Genomic DNA, 19993 nt, shown 5'->3' on the forward strand with positions numbered 1-19993 from the left:
AATCAAAGCTCGTCTCTTACAAAATTTAGCTTGAAAGGTTACGAGACGATAACAGCACAGTAACCCAGCAACATAAATGAATAGAACTTATCTGTACTAACATCGATGCGTCAAAGTGTACAGCAACAGCAGTGTGCGGTGGCAAAACATTGAATTATTAGCATCGTTTAAATTGACGGTGAGCAACTCAAAGCTGTAGTGAAGAAATTAGCTTTCAATGTAATTGAAGAAATAGACGACAAATTTGATCACGCAGAGTCACTACAGCAAAAGTCCCGTCTTCGTCCGCGGCCCGCCCTCGCTCCATCGTAGAGCGCTTTCGAGATCGGCAAACTAGAGATAAACTGACGGAAGCTGCCCGCCGTCAACGCAGTTTTAATACAACAGATATAGGGTTTGCAGGTGACTCTAAGCGTATTTACATTAATGAGCAACTTAATATTAATAACAAACAACTCCTAAAAGCAAAATAAATATAGCAGCTGCAACTAAATATATTATGTCTGGTTTAAAAACGGAAAGATGACAAGGCTCCGATAACATCATTCGAATTAGATTAAAAAACTAAAGATGTAATAATCTATTGATTCAACATACGTTTTTTGTCTTTGTTCAAGTTACTCATATAAGCTTATAATTATAACAGTATTGTTTGATATTATACCGTAATAGAAACCTAAAACTCATAAATAAACTTTTGGAATTGTCATACGCATATTATTATATGACTAACTCATTTAAATATTGTCATACCTCAATAATTATCAATACATTACATTAAAGTACACAAAAGCACTGAATTGTAGTATAATTTAAGTCACATTGTTTATTTATCACAGATATGTTGCAAGCACTACTCCCAATTGCTAGTAAATTACGAAATACTTCTATAGTCCTAACGGTAATAAACAATATCAATTAATATTAGTTTACTTCTGTTTTTACGGGTCTAGGTAAAGTAAATATAGGTATACTGCCAAAATGCTTGCGGCTTGCGTACAAAAAATACAAAGTTTTGTAACAACTTACTTTAAGTCTTACGATGCTATTCTCGTAACAGAAACCTGGCTTTGCGATGGAATACTTAACACGAAACTTTTGGTCACTTATACATATAACAGTTTTAGACGAGACTATCACTTAAACAGCTCTGCACTCGGCGGAATCTTAGCTTACCTTTACCTATGGCACTCATTTTTAATGATGGCTAATAAATTATGGATATTATTATAATTATCTTTATTAATACATTCTCTTAATTCTAGCCTTTTTTACACGCTTTTTATTAGCTTCACCTGTATGTATGTTTGTTTGTAACCGACTCATTTGGGCGCGATTTCGACCCACTTCAAACCGCCAGATTTCGTTCAAACTCTGTAGATTTATAAAGGACCGATGACAATACATAAAATTGATAAAACAATTCCATTTTTCAATTTGCAAAGAAAACAAAATAAGATTTTTGTTAATTTATATAATTTTCATCTATCGTTGGTAAGGCAGGAATTGGTGTTAATTTTAAATTGTAACCACCGATTTATCTAATATAAGGGAAATTTGGAAAGATAATTTTGTGCTTTTAGCGTATTATTAAGTTATTTTTAAACTTTTATAATATAATATTATTTACACAAATCCCCGATCTCATCATGTGCCTTACACCATGACTAGTCGGATAATCTCTTAGAGACCACAAATTTTCTCGTCAATGTATCATGATGGCTCGATGACTTTGTTACCAAATTTGAAAACACTACCATCTATATTCTTCCTACAAAATCATGATCGCTATTTTAATGGTATCGTTGCATTGTGAAAATATTTCCAACTTTCGTGTATTTTAATGCTTTTAGTGGAACAAAATCCTTACAGTTGTATTGACTTCAATTTACCAGTAAACGTTCAGTAGCGTACACTTTACTGCTGTAAGCTCCAAGGAAACTCTTACAACTTCTATAATTTTGTTACAGTTTTGAATCATTATATAGTGAAGTTTTTAACATACTGCTTAAAAAAATTGTTACAACTTAATTATTTTGTATTAAGCATTCAAATTTTTAACACTTTTTTTTATGAAAATAAGGAACGAGACGAGAAGGACGTTCAGCTGATGGTAATTCATACTCGGACCCATTACAATGCACTGCCATTCAGGATTCTTGAAAAACCCCAAAATTTTGAGGCACTACAATTGCGCTCGTCACCTTGTGACATAAAATGATGTTAAGTCCCATTTGCCCAATAATTTCACTAGATACGGCGCCCTTCAGATCGAAACAATAATGTTTACACATTACTGCTTCACGGCAGAAATAGGCCCCGTTGCGGTACCCATAATCAAGCCGCCATCTTGTGCAAAGCAGCCTCCCACTGGTAATTCTAGAAGCTTCATTTATTTTCCGCTGTCTTATATTTTTTCAAGATTGGAACTTAATTATAATCATATATATTTATTGGTTGGTTAGGATATGTTTTTAGGAAGTATTTTATTAGAAATTATTTTGAAGAACGTAAAATAATATTTATTTTTAGTACTAAAATTTCCTACAAATTTCATTTATTGCCTGGGCATATTTTACATGAAACATAAAGATTAACAACCAAATCTATATATATATAATACCAACCAAATATGATCCTATAAATTATAAAGAATTTCAACATTTATTTTTTATTAATATCATTGTCACCATTATAATCATTTATTTCATTAATCATTGTCATTAATTATCTTACTATAACCAAATCTTTATTTTGAATATAACTTAAACAAGACATTTAATTTGTAAAGAAACAATATTCAACAAATTATTCAATAACAATAATAGCATAATAACCATTTAATTCGGATTCATTCATGAGATTACATCCATATTTGTTAGTACAATTTGCAAACTTACAAAATAGTGTTAGTAATAACTTATTAAATCACATATTTAGAAAATAAATAAAATAAAATAACAGGCTGGTCCGGGTGGACGGGATGATGACAGTAAATTATTATACGACTGCGTGCAGCCGTATCCAACGATCTAGCATCGGGGAGTCCCACCGGTCCGACAGCGCACGCAGTATGCTGTTGGGACTGTCGCGCATGCGGCGGATGGTAGAAGCGCACCGCTTGCGCATGATGGCCGCAAAGCCATCTATGTGAGCTGCCGTGAACATAGCGAAGGTGCTGCAGTGGCGCGGCAGTCCCATCAGCACCCGGAACGCGTTATTATATTAAACACGCAGATCGCTGTATGTCCGCAGTGTGTAGTTAACCCATAGGCTGCAGGTGTAAAATGACTGACAGTACGTTTCAATATAGATCATTTAAATTATAAATTGAATGGGAGATCACTTATGAAAAATGCTGTTCAAAATCTATCGTAACAATGAATTTTAATAGCATCTCAAAACTGGTATGGTCATTAAGTTAAAATATAATTGAATCGAACCCTATCCTGAATACAAAAGGGTTAAAATTACATTGATCCAATTAAAATTAGAAGAGTTTTCCTAAGCCTGACTTAGTATGAAGAGGTATAGTCAATTCTTATGATATTATCGTATTAATTAAAGTCCTTTTTGAAGTTTATAATTATCTTTGAAGGCTCGTTTCCAATCAATATACCTTACGATTGAAATGTAATTGTCGATAGCTTCGTACTAACAATTTATATTTTATAATTCACAAAATATATGGGTTATCATAATAATATTATACAATATATTATATTATGTTATATTAAATTAGTCTTTATTTTCAAATCAAGTCCAATCAAAATGACTTTATTATGTAGGTCACGGAAATGACAATTATGAATTTAAAAAAATATATTTTCTTGTTGAATCTACTGCTATATCGTAAAGGATTTAGCTAATGAGAAGAAGTAGCAAGAAGCTCATTGCTATTCTTTTATATCATGATTTACATTTTCTTGGATTAACAAATCATGACGGTTATTGCTCAAATACCAAGCCCGTGAACGCTGGAGTGCCCCAAGGCTGTGTGCTATCTCCCGCGCTGTTTCTTCTGCATATAAATGATATGTTGGACACCTCCAACATACATTGCTATGCAGACGACTGCACTGGTGATATCGTATACACGGGCCATGCAGGTATCTCCCGGGAAATCGTCGACCAGTGCCGGGAGAAACTTGTGTCTTCTATCGAGTCCTCCCTCGAGAAGGTCGCGGAATGGGGTAAATTGAACCTTGTCCAATTTAACCCCCAGAAGACTCAAGTTTGCACGTTTACCACTAAAAAAAACCCTATTTGCCGTATCACCGTTCTTCGACAACACTTCCCTTAAAACCTCGCCGAGTATCGGAATACTGGGTCTCGAAATCTCGAGCGATTGCCAATTCCGTGGCCAACTGGAGGGCAAAGCCAAATTGGATTCGAAGAAGCTGGGGGTCATTAATAGAGCACGGCAATACTTCAAGCCGGCCCACATTCTAGCGCTCTGCAAAGCGCAGGTCCGGCCACACATGTAGTATATTGCTATCATCTCTGGTCTGGCGAACCCCAGTATCAGTTCGATCCATTTGACCGCGTGCAACGCAGAGCAGCTCGAATTGTCGGGAACCCAGCGCTCTGTGAACGGCTGTATCACTTGGCGTTGCGTAGAGACGTCCCTTCATTGTGTGTCTTCTACCGCATTTATCACGGGGAGTGTTCCGAAGAGCTGTTTAATCTGATTCCTGCCGCCGAATTCCACCTTTGCACGACACGTCACAAGTTAGAATATCATCCCCACCATCTGGAGGTGTGGCGGTTTTCCACAGTGCGTTTTTCAAGGAGCTTTCTTCCTCGAACTACAAAGCTGTGGAATGAGCTTCTTGTGCGGTGTTTCCGGGACGAAACGACATGGGTACTTTAAAAAAAAGCGAGTACACCTTCCTTAAAGGCCGGTAACGCTCTTGTGATTCCTCTAGTGTTGTGAGAATGTGGGCGGCGGTGATCACTTAACACCAGGTGAAAATACATAAGTTATTGAGTAGTAGCTGCATCATCCACACATAAGCGATTATGAATATATATATATATTTATCGATTAAGTTATTTTAAATACCACTACAGTAGTACGGTAGTAACCGTAATGTTTTTCATTACATATAAAACAATGAGCTCAATTCAAATCAGCCGATAGATTTGGATAGAAGGTTGTGGAAAGTTTTTAAATCAGATTTCTTAAATGTAATTTTTATGATACTATCTATAAGTGACTAGACGAGCGGAAGTTCACATGTAGTGCCGTTCAAGTGATAACACAAAATTGTGAGCAGCAATAATTGTGCACGTCACCTTGTATTGCAAATAACGTAATGTAAACACATATCTCTTATATACGATCGAAGAGTTTTGCTTCATGGCAAGAAAAGTGTCCAGCCGTTGCATGATTTCGTGTGCAAGTTAGCCTCGCACTTTTTATTTAAGAGAAATCAACTCTAAAAATATATAAATATAATAAACGTAAATCTACAAAAGAGTGTTTAAAATAACCGCGCTGTAATGGCGACGCTTGCAACAGATTTTAAAACCTGCTCTTGCAGCGATTATATAAAAACCACTTCTTTTTTTTATGGAATACGAGGACAAACGAGCGTACGGGTCACCTGGTGTTAAGTGATCACCGCCGCCCACATTCTCTTGCAACACCAGAGGAATCACAAGAGTGTTGCCGGCCTTTAAGGAAGGTGTACGCGCTATTTTTGAAGGAACCCATGTCGTATCGTCCCGGAAACACCGCATAAGGAAGCTCATTCCACAGATTAGTAGTACGAGGATGAAAGCTCCTTGAAAACCGCACTGTGGAGGACCGCCACACATCCAGATGGTGGGGATGATATCCTAATTTGTGGCGTGTCGTGCGAAGGTATGCGAAGTGGAAGTGTGAACTTCTTTGGTCTGATCAATAAATTGCCAGCAAATTCACAAGCTACGGAGACTTTCAAATCGAAACACAATAATGCTTGCACATTACCTACTGCTTGATGGTAGAAAACGGAGCCGCTATATTTCTTACCTAGCCGGCCTCTTGTGGAACAAAGCTTTTTTTATTTATTTATCTATTTATTTAAGATGTACCAACAATAACTCAACTTAAAATTAACAATTGATTTGCACTTACATACTAATTCTAGTTTGGTTATTCTAATTAGTGTACCTAATTCAACATTTTAATTATGAAATAATTAAGTAACTTAGTAATAAATCTCAATTCTAGAAACTATACAGGGTAAATAATTATAAAGTGGTAAGTGTGAAATTACAAAAGATAAAAATAAGAATTAATAAGTCATTAACAATCTAATACAAACTATTATCTACCGTGGTCGTTATTTTTTCTAAAACTTTATTTCTAAATGACTTAAACGTGTCGTGAAAAATGTCAACCTTTTGATCGTAGCTTTCTACTGGTCCACGCATCGTATCACAAATCCTTGAATCACGTTAAACTTATTTCGACGCCATTTATAAATAACTCGACCGACACGCCAATGTATTATAGAGCGAAAAGTACCAAGCGAAACATAATACAATCTAACAACATCTTTTGATTACATTTCGAGGCATTGGGAGTACAGATGTTTTTTCAAATTAGGATATTATCCCAAACATCTGGATGTGTGGCGGTCCTCCACAGTGCGGTTTTCAAGGAGCTTTCTTCCACGCACTACAAAGCTGTGGAATGAGCTTCCTTGTGCGGTGTTTCGGGGACGATACGACATAAAAAAAGCGCGTACACGTGCTTCGGTTGATACTTAATTACTACTATTTACAATACTCATTATACAGTCATAATAAGATAAGAATGAAAATATAAAGACAGTTGTATTCAAAAGAAAGAGTTTAACCTTCACTTTGGTACTTCCCCTTGATCATGTTAATAAATAGCTTGCAATTTAAAAGGTCTTCAATAATGAAGAAGAACAAGGTAACAATAAAACTCACCTGTGGATCGTTCTTCAATTGGTTAACATAACTTAAACTTGTATTGACAGATCTCTTGCTAACGTGAGGATGTGAAAACAAGTAGAAATGTTTCAAGTTCCCAATCTGTAACAAAAAAAAAAAAACTTTAATTACTTCAATAGTAAAGTCTTAGGGTTACTAGAATACTAGAAAAAAATCTTATCTAGCCACACCAGTGTAGCACCAAAACAAGCTGATTAACTTGTAAATACATAGCACGCACACACTTACACTACTACAGGCCGATATGCGGCCATTATGAGAATTGTCATCGTCTGTGACAGATCAGTTTGCGTCTCAATATAATATGTTAAAAATGTCGTCGTGCGTTGTGAAAAAGTGTAAAAATTATACTATATAAGTATTTGTGGCCATATATGATTATTAAAGGGAGAAAAAATTGTGTTACTATACCCCGTAACCGCACACACCGTACCACAAACCGTAGCATAACGGTGCTTCACTTCGCTAATATCGCGGCGCGGAGTCCTTCTTTTTTTACTCGTCCGCGTCTAGCTACTATAGTCCAGAGATGATGAAATAGTACGTAATAAGAGCCGGGACTGCTTAAGTAAAAATTGAATTTTAGTTAAGTATGAAACGTGCAGTAATATTTGACATAAGTTTGAAATAGGAATTACAATAAGGCGGCGAAGTAAAATCCAGTTAGGTTTGAAAGCGAACAGTTGCTTAAAACGTAGTGAATTTCGGCTATCTTCATTTTTGACAAGATTATATTCGTCATCGTGAAATCAAGTCCAAAAATTAAAAGACTTTTTCATGGTAGTTGGATTACAACGTTTGGCGGGTCAGTTAGTTAATATATATTCTGATAAAGACAAAACGTTAAACTATCTAATTATAAAAAAAATATGTGCTCTAAAAATTCAGTTCAGGCCATTGGATTCTTTATTTTGCCTCTTTTTTAATGGAAGAGGTCAAGCGTACGGGTCATCTGATTTTAAGTGATCACCGCCGCCCACATTCTCTTGCAATACCAGAGGAATCACTGGAGCGTTGTGAGCCTTAAACCTCTAACCACAGAATGAAGAATACTAGTCCTTTGCTAAGAAATACATAGTAAAAAATGCAATATACTTTTCGGTAACATTAAGTGCAAACATTATGTACTTAAGCAGGATCCATACAGGCTTTCTGATCGCCTAGTATGATTTTATTACATCATCCCATTCATATACTTGTTTGCTCACCCTAAATAACAAGCTTAAGGTTTTTTATTCATGATAATAAGGGACGAGACGAGCAGGACGTTCAGCTGATGGTAATTGATACGCCTTGCTCATTACAATACAGTGTCGCTCAGGATTCTTGAAAAACCCCAAAAAATATCTGAGCAGCACTACAACTGCGCTTATCAACTTCAGACATAAGATGTTAAGTCTCGTTTTACCAGTAATGTCGGCGCCCTTCAGACCGAAACACAGTAATGCATAGTCACCGTTGTGGTACCATAATCGAGCTGGCATCCTGTACAAAGGAGCTAGATACTGGTTGAACTTTAAACGCGTTGAATAAAAAAGTGACAAAAAATGCTCTAAATAAAAGACTGACAATATTTTTCACATTTAGAAGTCATTTCACCTTTAAACCATCCATCGTTTTGTTTCAGACATTTTAATTCAAGTTTCACTGTAAATAGACGGTTTTGGCACCGCTCGCGAGTATTTGGAATGAGTATTTATTAAAGTTAGCACACAAACTGCGACTTGAATTGTAAAAACTGTTAAAACAACTTATTGTTCGACAATTAACAGTGCACTTTATATTAGTGTTTTGTTTGGATTTGCTTTTATGTTGTTATCATTTTGTGATTTATATAACTAATTTTTGTTTGTCTTTGTACTTGTTTTTTTTTATAAGATCAGACAAACCAAACAGTTCGCAAAAATGTTCACGACATTTGGCGAACGACCTTCTCCAAGCTGATCATCGGATAATGTAACGGGATGGAAAATATCAATACTTGTAATTCCTGGACGGTTTATAGAAGCATAGGACCACAACCAAAGGTTGTTACCTTTGGTTGTGGTCCTATGCTTTGTAGTCTAAGCTTAACTTTGACGACCCCTATTGCCCAGTGGAAAGTCACTTACCTACTGAGCTAGAGGTCCCGGGTTCGAATCTCGGTAGGTGCAATCATTTATATGATGAATATGAATGTTTGTTTCCGAGACATGGATGTTTATTCGTATTTATGTATTTTTTTAATGGAATAGGAGGACAAACAAGCGTTCGGGTCATCTGTTGTTAAGTGATCACCGTCGCAATCTCTTGCATTACCAGAGGAATCACAGGAGTGTTGCCGGCCTTTAAAGAAGTTGTACGCGCATTTTTTGAAGGTCATCATGTCGTATCGTCCCGGAAACACCGCACAAGGAAGTTCATTCCACAGTTTAGTAGTACGTGGAAGAAAGCTCCTTGCAAACCGCACTGTGGAGGACCGCCACACATCCAGATGGTGGGGATGATATCCTAACTTGTGGCGTGTCGTGTGAAGGTGGAATTCGGCGGCAGGGATCAGGTTAAACAGCTCTTCGGAACACTCCCCGTGATAAATGCGGTAGAAGACACACAATGAAGCAACGTCTCTACGCAACGCCAAGTGATCCAGCCGTTCACAGAGCAACTGGGTCCCCGACAATTCGAGCTGCTCTGCGTTGCACGCGGTCTAATGGATCGAGCTGATACTGGGGTGCGCCAGACCAGAGATGACAGCAATACACCATGTGTGGCCCGACCTGCGCTTTGTAGAGCGCTAGTATGTGGGCCGGCTTTAAGGTATTGCCGTGCTCTGTTAATGACGCCCAGTTGCTTTGAAGCCAATTTGGCTTTGCCTTCCAGATGACCACGAAATTGGCAATCGCACGAGATTTCGAGACCCAGTATTCCGATACTAGGCGAGGCTTTGAGGGAAGTGTTGTCGAAGAGCAGTGATACGACAAATGGGGTTTTTCAGTGGTAAACGCGCAAATTTGAGTCTTCTGGGGGTTAAATTGAACAAGGTTCAATTTTCCCCATTCCGCGACCTTCTCAAGAGAGGACTCGATAGAAGACACAAGTCTCTCCCGGCACTGGTCGACGATTTCCCGAGAGAGACCTGCATGGCCCGTGTATATGGCATCACCAGTGCTGTTGTCTGCATAGCAATGAATGTTGGAGGTGTCCAACATATCATTGATATGCAGAAGAAACAGCGTGAGAGACAGCACACAGCCTTGGGGCACTCCAGAATTCACGAGCTTCGGGTTCGAGCAATATCCGTCGACAACGACCTGTATGCTACGCCCAGTGAAGAAGCTGGAGGTCCACTTGCACAAGCTCTCGGGAAGCCCAAATGATGGAAGTTTGGAGAGGAGCGTATTGTGCCATACACGATCAAAGGCCTTCGCTATATTCAGGCTAACTGCCAGGCCTTCCCCCTTGCTTTCAATAGCCGCAGCCCATCTATGTGTCAGGTATACCAGAAGATCACCTGCCGACCGACCATGGCGAAACCCGTATTGTCGGTCGTTGATTAACTGGTGACCCTCTAGGTATACCAAGAGCTGACGGCTAATAATGCTCTCCATGATTTTGGAGAGCAGGGAGGTAATAGCAATAGGCCTGTAGTTTGCCGGATCCGAATTGTCTCCTTTTTTTTTGGATCGGATGGACAAGGGCAGACTTTCATGAGTCAGCGACTACGCCTTTAGAATAAGAGTGCCGGAATAAACGCGTTAGCACCGGCGTCAACTCAGGGGCACACGTTCTAAGCACGATTGGAGAAATGCCATCCGGCCTGCTCGACTTCCTGACGTCCAACGAAAACAGAGGTCGCCTAACAGTTTTCTGTCTGAACTGTACTTCAGGCATAGAGCTCTGACACCGCGGGATGGTTGGCGGTGTTTTTCCGTTGTCGTCAAGAGTCGAGTTGGAGGCAAAAAGAGTGCACAAGAGAACGGCTTTCTCTTTTGCCGTATGGGACAGGGTGTCATTCCTCGTGTGCAACAGCGGCATGGACGGCTGGCTGAAGTTACCAAGAGCAGCTTTCGACAACGACCAGAACTTGCGTGTTCCGGTCGGGTAACTGGAAAGCTGCTCGCCGATTTTGACGACGTGTTTTGACTTTACACGGGCGATTTGCCGCTTAAAAAATCTGGAGGCACGGTTGTATTTCCTCTTAAGAACTGTGCAGTTCTTTGTGCCCAGCGCCGCAATCCAAGTTCGATAAGCCTGTTTTTTGCAGTCAGATGCTGCTTTAACTGACATATCGAACCAGGGCTGTGATCTGTCACCGATCGGTACTGTAGAGCTTGGTATAAAAATATCCATGCCCTGTAGTATCACATCGGCTACTGCAACGGCGCAGGTACTAGGATCATCCGAAGGGAAACAAACCTTGCCCCAAGGGTAGGATGCAAAAAAGGAACGCATCCTATCCCAATCTGCTGACTTGTAGTGCCAAACGCGGCGGGTCGCTGGTGGTCTGCGACGTTGGCGTCGGATAGGCACTACACTCCTGACCAGGCAATGGTCGGATGTTCCGAGAGGGGCGTTGACAGAGACCTGGTAACTATCGGGATGTGCAGTCAGTTGAAGATCTAATAAGGACGGCATGTGGCTATCCACATCCGGGAGTCACGTAGGCGAATCAACCAGTTGGGACAGACCATACGCCAATGCAAAATTATGCACAGATCGTCCTGCGTAGTCTGTAGTGCGTCATCCAAGCCATTCGGCATTGTGCCATTTGAAATCACCCAAGACTACGATTTCAGCGGAGGGGATCGGTGCAAGCACGTCGTCAATTGCCGCTTGAACGCAGCCCATGAGATGATCGGTTTCTGCGTTACTACTGTGGGACCTGTAGACACACGCATAGATACGGACGCGGTCCTCTAAATCTACGCGGAGCCAGAGAATGGACAGGTCCCTACCCTCAAAATTGCCGAGACGGCGACAGCAGATATCATCCCTAACGCACACACATACCCCGGCATGAAGCAAAAAATTGTGCTCAATTTTGTACCCGGGGTACGTTAAATATGACGAATCGCTAGGTCGAGATATCTGCGTCCCCGTAAGGAAACACAAGGCCGGCTGCGCCGTCTCAAAGTGGTGGTGGATGGCGTTTATATTGGAGTGAATTCCCCTGATATTGCAAAAGTCCACGTGGAGTGTGGAGCGGGGTGCCGTGGTGTTTCTGCCTCGTTTGTCCTTGGTCATGCGCGGTTCTGTGCCCTCCCCAGAATACGAAGGGCAGCCCGAGCTAGAGTGCCCGGGGAGGGATTCTCCGACTCTGGTAGAGCCGGTACCCTCCTGGGGTAAAATCTTTTTTTGATCCGCTGTCATATTCGGGTGGAGGGGGAGGGGGGAATGGCCACCGGTCCTCGACACTAACCTATGCGAAACATAGCGGCACTAGGCCGCTACTTCACGCCGGTATTTTGTGCGAGTGTGGTAATTAACCCGGACGAGTCTGGCCCGATCGTGCTGACGTCAAAAGACGGGAGCGTGACTCTCCCACTTCTAAAAAGCCCTTAGTCGCCTCTTACGACAACCATTGGCCTGGGACTGCCCTATTCTTTTTTCGCCCCGGGGAAAGTACAGGGCAATATATGTTTAAGTAAGTATATTGTATAAAATATATCGTTGCTATGCCCATAGTATAGGATATGGCTGGTTTGGGGCAAGATAATTTGTGTAAGAGTGTTTCAATATTATTATTATAACTAACGAAACGATGATACATTAGCCCGAAATGACTGAATTTTAAACAAACATAAATAAAAAAAGAGCAGAATTTTCTTTTTTAAGACTTTTTACCAAAAAGGGTTGTAAACCTCAAAAATAAAACGAAAATCATTGATCCGAATGTACAATATTTATACAAAACTCAACAATACACGCGAACACTATACATCATTGCACAAATTCGTGGCCGCCATTTCGCTCGCTTCAATGACTCGCTTCCGGAAGCTACGAAATATTTATAGAAAATTTTATTCAAAAATTCAATAACACCCGGACTATGGAGATATTTCATAATCCCTTGAATTGCACTAAATCTGTGAAGCTATTTTCCACATAGAAATATTTTTAAATGATATGTTGGCCTTGCAAGATACTCTCACTTCTTGGAATTTAATAAACGTATAGATTTGAGTTTCTTTTAGCTTCTTCTCAGTTGAGTCTCGATAGTGAAGCCATAGTTAAAAAAGCATTAAAGTTTGACGTTTCAAAGTTTACATTATTACAATGATACTATTGGAAAAATATTTTTTTGTTCTATTTTACTTAATAATATTTATATCGTATTAAATCCCGGTGAAAAAAATCAAGTCTAAAAATAAACTCTCAAGAATAAAAAGAATAATTTAATGCGGCTATTAACATTTTTCTTCGATAGTCTTATAAGTACAGCTTCAGGTTGCATTGAAGATATCTTTATCAATAGAATAGAATACAATAGAATAGGAACACTTTATTAGCAATAAAAACACACACCTTCAATTTACAGTATAAATCTTAAAATAATAAATTAAATGAAAGAAGTAACAAAATTTATAAAAAAAAATAACTGCGCGACGCGTGATTCCTTGCTAAAAGGAGCTGACTCAGTATATTGTTGTGTCAGTGCAGAAGACACCAACACAACACTGGTTTTCAGCAGCCCCTCGTAACATTTGGAGTAGACAGTTTTTGTAGTCTTCCCATTGTAATTTTTTTTTGTTAATGTTAATTAATCAACATGTTGTATATTTATCTGTATAATATATATAAGAGATTTCCACGTATATAGTCACTCATCACATCTCTGGAACCATAAGCCGTAGAGCCTTGAAATTTGGTAGGAATATTCCTTTCGCCGAGTAGAGGTCAGCTAAGATTTTTCGAAATTCCACCCGATTTTTTTTATTATGAACAGAACAACGTCTGTCGGGTCGGCTAGTATTGTTATAAAATATAATTACAAATAAATAATTATAATTAATATTAAATCATAAAAGGTGGCATAAGGTACTTTAGAATAAAAATGAGATATAAATAATATATCGGATATTATTATACGAATATTCATCTTATATCATATGTAGGTATGTATGTATGAAGTGTATAATATATTAGTATTCTATACATCCTTCCGAGCCTCGTAAAATAGTGTCTGAAACTTGTGAACTTGGGTAAAGGTTTATGAGACCCGTTTGTTATTCGTGTTGTTAAATTCTTATACAATGATTTTTGGACAAATCATTACATAAAATATTTTATTTTTATTATTAAGGAAGACACAACAGTCTTATATTAAAACTAAATATTAATAAATTAGAATTTAAAAGACCAATTACAGGTCATCGCTTGTAGAATTAAATTAAAGGAAGACAACTCATATTTATTGAAAACTAGCTGACCCGGCAAACGTTGTTTTGCCATATAAATTGTATTGATCTTTTCCTTGCTAGTCGATAAGAGATGGCGCTAGTTGTATTCTTAAGTAACAATCACACTTCTTTTATATTTTGTATAATGCACACTATAGTTTTATAAATTATAGCCTATGTGTTATTCTGGTGTGTAATCTATATTATTGTAAAGTTTTATGAAAATCTATTCAGTAGATTTTGCGTTAAAGAAGTTCAAACATACATCCAGACATACAAACTTTCACATTTATAATATTAGTAGGATGGTTAAGCTAGCGACTTGAGTACTAAAAATAAATAAACGAGTAAATTGCAAAATGCATAAAAAATATTTTTCGAACAATTTTAATTCTAGTACATATCTTACTTGCTCATGGCTAGTATAAAATATATCTATTAGAAAAATTAAGTTGCTCTGTAATATTTTTTGAAAAATTTCAAATGTATTTAATTAAGAAATAATAACTTCTTATGTAATAATTAAATTTGTTAAAAAGTTTTCAAAAAATTCTGACATTTACGACAGTCTCGAATAAACAATAACAACGTTATATTGACATGTGCTAATCTAACCTTCAATTTCTTATTATTAAGTTCTACTTCATTTACGCGTAAAGATAACATGCACACACTTTGTTATTAAATAAGATTAGTCCTGCTCGTCTCGTCCCTTATTTTCATTAAAAAATAGTACCTAGTCTTATCCATATCTGGATTGTAAAACTTAAACAGCTTTCCTGTTCCAGATCTTAATATATTAGATATTAATAGAGTTTCTTGCGCCGCTTCTTCTCTCTGAAAGTGCCATTTGTTTCCGAAGCGGCCTATCTAGTGTATTAGAAATGATATCAAAAAGAATTTTAAAGGAATCAATTTTGAGATTATTTAATATTATGTTTCTTTCTAGGATTAAACATACTGAATATCTCGAAAAAGCAAAAAACATTAGTAGGTTATAGATAAATCATGTTGGTACACCCCTCAAAAATCTCCAAGTTTTTGTGGATGTTGGTTTTCAATGTATCCAGTTTTTCATACCAAGTAATTATGCAAATCGTAATTACAAATTAAAACAAGGAATACATTGACACCAACTTATTCTAACTATTCCTATAGTTTGGAGCCATCATCTTTCCCCGAGGCAAACTATCTCTCCACAAAATTTCATTAAGATAGGGTCAGTATTTACCCGGGCATTAATTAAATTTCCGGTTAAACACCCAAAAACCCGTAAGTTTATTCAATTTCCTATAGCAATATGTAGAGTATCTTTGTACTAAATATACGAGGAAATTTGATTTCCTTGCTGGTTAGTTAAATGGAAAAATTAACTGAGAACTGGATTACTGGTATTACCAGTATTATCAGTTCCTTTAAATACGTGCTCCTGCAAAAGTGATGAAATTTTGGGTTAAATAAATAAATTTTAAAAAATATGACTTTCACGCGCCTTAAGTAAAAAATAAAGTTAAATTCGTGTTCCGTTTTTTTATTTATATGAAAATACTAAATGCACACATACATCGGCGTATACGTGGACAATGCGGCAAAGTGAAAAATAATATTATGGGATTTTATAACAAATACAGTATTATTTAGCTTAAATTAATTCGAATATTTGGATTCTAACAAAATGAAAATTGCCATTTTTTTCACCTTCATTCAGTGCCCTTTTTGGATTAAAAAAATAACACTCAGATAAAATTGAAAGAGAGAAAAGCATTGCAAAAGCAATTGTGGATTTCGCCGACTTAGCAAATCTACACATACAGAAGTGAGAACGTATTGAAACCACACAGCAGCATGGCAAACCGCAACCCGCCAAATGTTGGAATTAATTCCTTGCATTCAATTGTCAAAGATAGTTTTCGTCTTTGCTTGAATTTACATTTATATTCTATTGGATTTGTTGTTCAAATTATTGCTATCAATTGTGTCAATCTGTTTTTAAAGATAGAGTGTTGTTTTTGTTTTTTGAACGAAGTTCTTTTGAATAGCTTATAGTAGAAAAATGGGCATTGAACATCACGTAACAAAAAAGCATTATGCTCTCGAATTCAAGACATTCGGTTCCGTTGGTGTTGAACCGAATTTATAGATTTACATGCGTATGTTTCACATTTTTACTAATGTGTAAGCTGAATCGGTCTAGCAATGACTAGAAAGTGCAAGTTTTTTTTTGATCGAATCTGTGGGGAAATGGTTATAATTTCATTTACTTAATCTAATATATAAGAGAGATGTGGGTTCTCTTTTCATCTTCTACCACATTTATTACGGGGAGTGCTCAGAGGAGCTGTTTGGGTTGATTCCAGCGGCCGAATTACACCACTGGACATTACGTGCAAAGTACTACCCGCATCACGTAGACGTATGTCATTCCACAATCGCGCGTTTTGTTAGAAATTTCATGCCTCGCACAGCCACTTTGTGGAATCAATTACAACAATAACTATTCTGTATATAATTTAGGGTGTGTTGTGTGTGTGATTTATGATTTGATAAAAAATACAAAATTGATTACAATTTGTATATTATAGTTGTCATTTTATATTTAACTTTTCTGTAGTTATTATAATTTAAGTAAAATGGGGTTATTCGTTACTCAAGAAAAGAACAAAGTAATGAGATGGGTTTTCTACTTTTTCTAGCGGAACAAATTATTAGAAGCACTCGGTAGGAAAGTAACAATTTGCTTTATATTTCTTGGTAGTAACAGAATGATGTCATATTTAAAACACGATTCATTTAATAAGATAAAATTTGATTACACTATTTCACGCCCGCGAGTTTGTCCATTTAAAAGTAACTTCATTGTTTGTGAACCGATTGAACTGAAAATGCACAAACAGACAAACTTTATTTTATTTATTTTTATTTAATATTTTTAAGAAAGCCAACAGCTGGTTTTACATACATTAAAATAATTAACAAACATAATTCGTTCGAGCTAATAATAGGCTTCCACATGTACATAGGAACAAGTATAATATTATTAAATGTAACATATTAATTACAAACAAACAACACAAGTATAATTAAAAATTATTAAATAAAACTTCATAAAATTATTAAATAAAATCTTCTCGCACTCCTATCGCCAGTTGAGAGCATGATCAAAAAAGAGTAATTTCATTCCTAATGTTAATTTGTTAATCACTGCTAAATTGTCTTACCAAATGGGCTCTAATTGAATTAATACTGGAGTTAAAGAGATCAATATTATCCGTGTCACAAAAATGATTGAATGACTGCATAGCTCTTAAAATAAATGTGTTCCTTCTATAATTTGTGCGACAGAATGGTACAGCAAAGATATGCTGTTGTCTTAATATTCTACTAGGGGCTGCCAGACAGACTTTGGTCAGTAATATAGAACAGTCAATCATACTTCTTAGTATTTTGATTAAGGTGATTATATCAGAAATATCTCTACGAGCTTTAAGTGGTAGAAGGTGGAAGCGCTTGCAGCGTTCTTCATAGCTTACATTAGGTATTTTAAACTTAAAGCCTAGATATCGTGTAAACTTCCGCTGAACCCTTTCAATTCGATTAATGTGTTCAGCATACATTGGGTTCCAAATTTGTGAACCATATTCAAGATGGCTGCGAACGAAAGAACAGTAGAGAATTTTTAATGTTTTCATACTTTTGAAAGGTTTGGCTGTACGTATTATGAAACCTAGTGCTTTAGACGCTTTAATGATAGCCTGATCAATATGTGGTACGAAAGTTATTTTGCTATCATGGAAAACACCTAGATCATTTGTTTCGTTTACCACAGATAGAGGTTCCTGTTTTAAAATATACGTATGAGGGAAAGGGGTAGGCTTAGTAGTGTAATGCATGTAGAAACATTTGGATACATTTAGGTCTAATTTGTACACGGTACAATAGTCATCCAGTCTATACAAATCTTCTTGAATGCGTAATGCATCTGTATTATTATTTGCTATACCAAAAATTTTCATATCATCTGCAAACAAAAGGTAATTCGAATTTTTAATGAATCGTCCGATGTCATTTATGAAAATTATAAAAAGCAGAGGTCCTAGTAATGATCCTTGAGGGACCCCAGAGGGTATATTTTTCCAAGAACAGCAGTAGCCATTGAGAACAACAGCCTGTTTTCTATCAGAGAGATAAGATTTAAACCAATTGTATAAATCGTCACGGATACCAAGTGCTGTAAGCTTTTTGAGAAGAATACAATGGTCAATTCGGTCGAATGCTTTCGTATAGTCCATGTATATAACATCAACTTGATTACCCTGTACCATTTGTTCAGATATGTAGTCATTTAGCACTGCTAAGTTTGTGACGGTAGAGCGTGCTTTTAAAAATCCATGTTGACATTGATCAAAAGCCGAACTAAATGTTTTGTAAACTTGCGTGAACACAAGTCTCTCAAGAACTTTTGCAAATAAGCTAAGTTTGGATATTGGCCTGTAATTTTCTACATTTTCCCTTGAACCTTTTTTATGTATTGGAGAGACATAAGCAGTTTTCCATTTGAGGGGAACCAAACCTTCGTTGAAGGATCGCTTAAACAATAATGATATTGGTAATGACAGCTCAAAGGCACATGCCACGATAAATTCAGCTGGTAAATGGTCAGGTCCTGAAGATTTTTTCAGATCTAATGACTTAAGGAGTTCATATACTTGTTTGCAACTGACTTCTAGGTTCCCCAATTCAAAGGCCGGATTTGATGATGGTGGAGGCATTTGAGAGCTAGGCGATGAGCTGGATAAAAAAGTAGTATAAAAATAGTCTGAGAACAGCTCACTAATATCATCTCCTTTAGTACAACTTTTGTCTTCAAATGTCATTATGGATGGAATGGTACCACGCTTACGCCTATCTAGGACGTATGAAAACATTTTTTTGGGATTAGTACATATGGATTGCTCAATGTTGTTCATATAATTATCATAACATTCCCTTTCAGTTGCATCAACACGTCCACTGAGAACTCTGAAAGAGGCTTCGTCTGATTTGTTTCCATAGACTTTGAACTTTCTAAAGAATTTGAATTTTTCTTTAATCATTCTGATTAGAGATGAAGTATACCACGGGGGATATTTAACATTGCGCGACTTACATTTAGGGACAAACTCATCTCGCAATTTATATATTATTTTGTAAAAAGAGTCAAGTGCTTCATTAATGTCGCCTGAACAGACAATTTCCTCCCAGTCGACCTCTGACAATATTTTACGAATTTTGTCGTAGTTGGCACGCTTGAAACAGTAAAATTCTGTTTTTTGAGGTGATAAGGGCTTAAAATCCAGGGAAGGCACTACACATATAGCTTTGTGAGGCGAGTCCTCAGGTACAAGCGGAGTAGCACACTGGAATACTGATACAGAGTCATTTGAAAGTACGAGATCAAGTATACGGCCGATATTGTTTGTTACGTGATTATATTGTTTCAAACTACACATATTAATATTGTCAGCAAAATCGAAGTAAATCTGTTTGGTTAGATTATGCGGAATAAGTCCATCCTCAGAAGATGAAGAAACCCACTGAATTTCACTTAGATTGAAGTCACCTAGTACTAGAAATTTGTCATCTTTGTAGGTGTTAATAAGTGT

The 19993-nt window shown here is 37.0% G+C and overlaps 1 protein-coding gene across 1 annotated transcript in view; it reads right to left on the reverse strand.

The window, feature by feature from the left end:
• The window catches only part of LOC126967522 (furin-like protease 2), an 81136-nt gene that overhangs the window by 26836 nt on the left and 34307 nt on the right, over positions 1-19993 (reverse strand). Inside the window, exon 2 of the mRNA XM_050812026.1 lies at positions 6949-7053. Within this exon, the coding sequence (XP_050667983.1) occupies positions 6949-7053 (105 nt within the window). The remainder of the gene's footprint in view (positions 1-6948; positions 7054-19993) is intronic.

Source organism: Leptidea sinapis, chromosome 13 (assembly GCF_905404315.1).
Source record: "Leptidea sinapis chromosome 13, ilLepSina1.1, whole genome shotgun sequence".
Taxonomy (NCBI): domain Eukaryota; kingdom Metazoa; phylum Arthropoda; class Insecta; order Lepidoptera; family Pieridae; genus Leptidea; species Leptidea sinapis.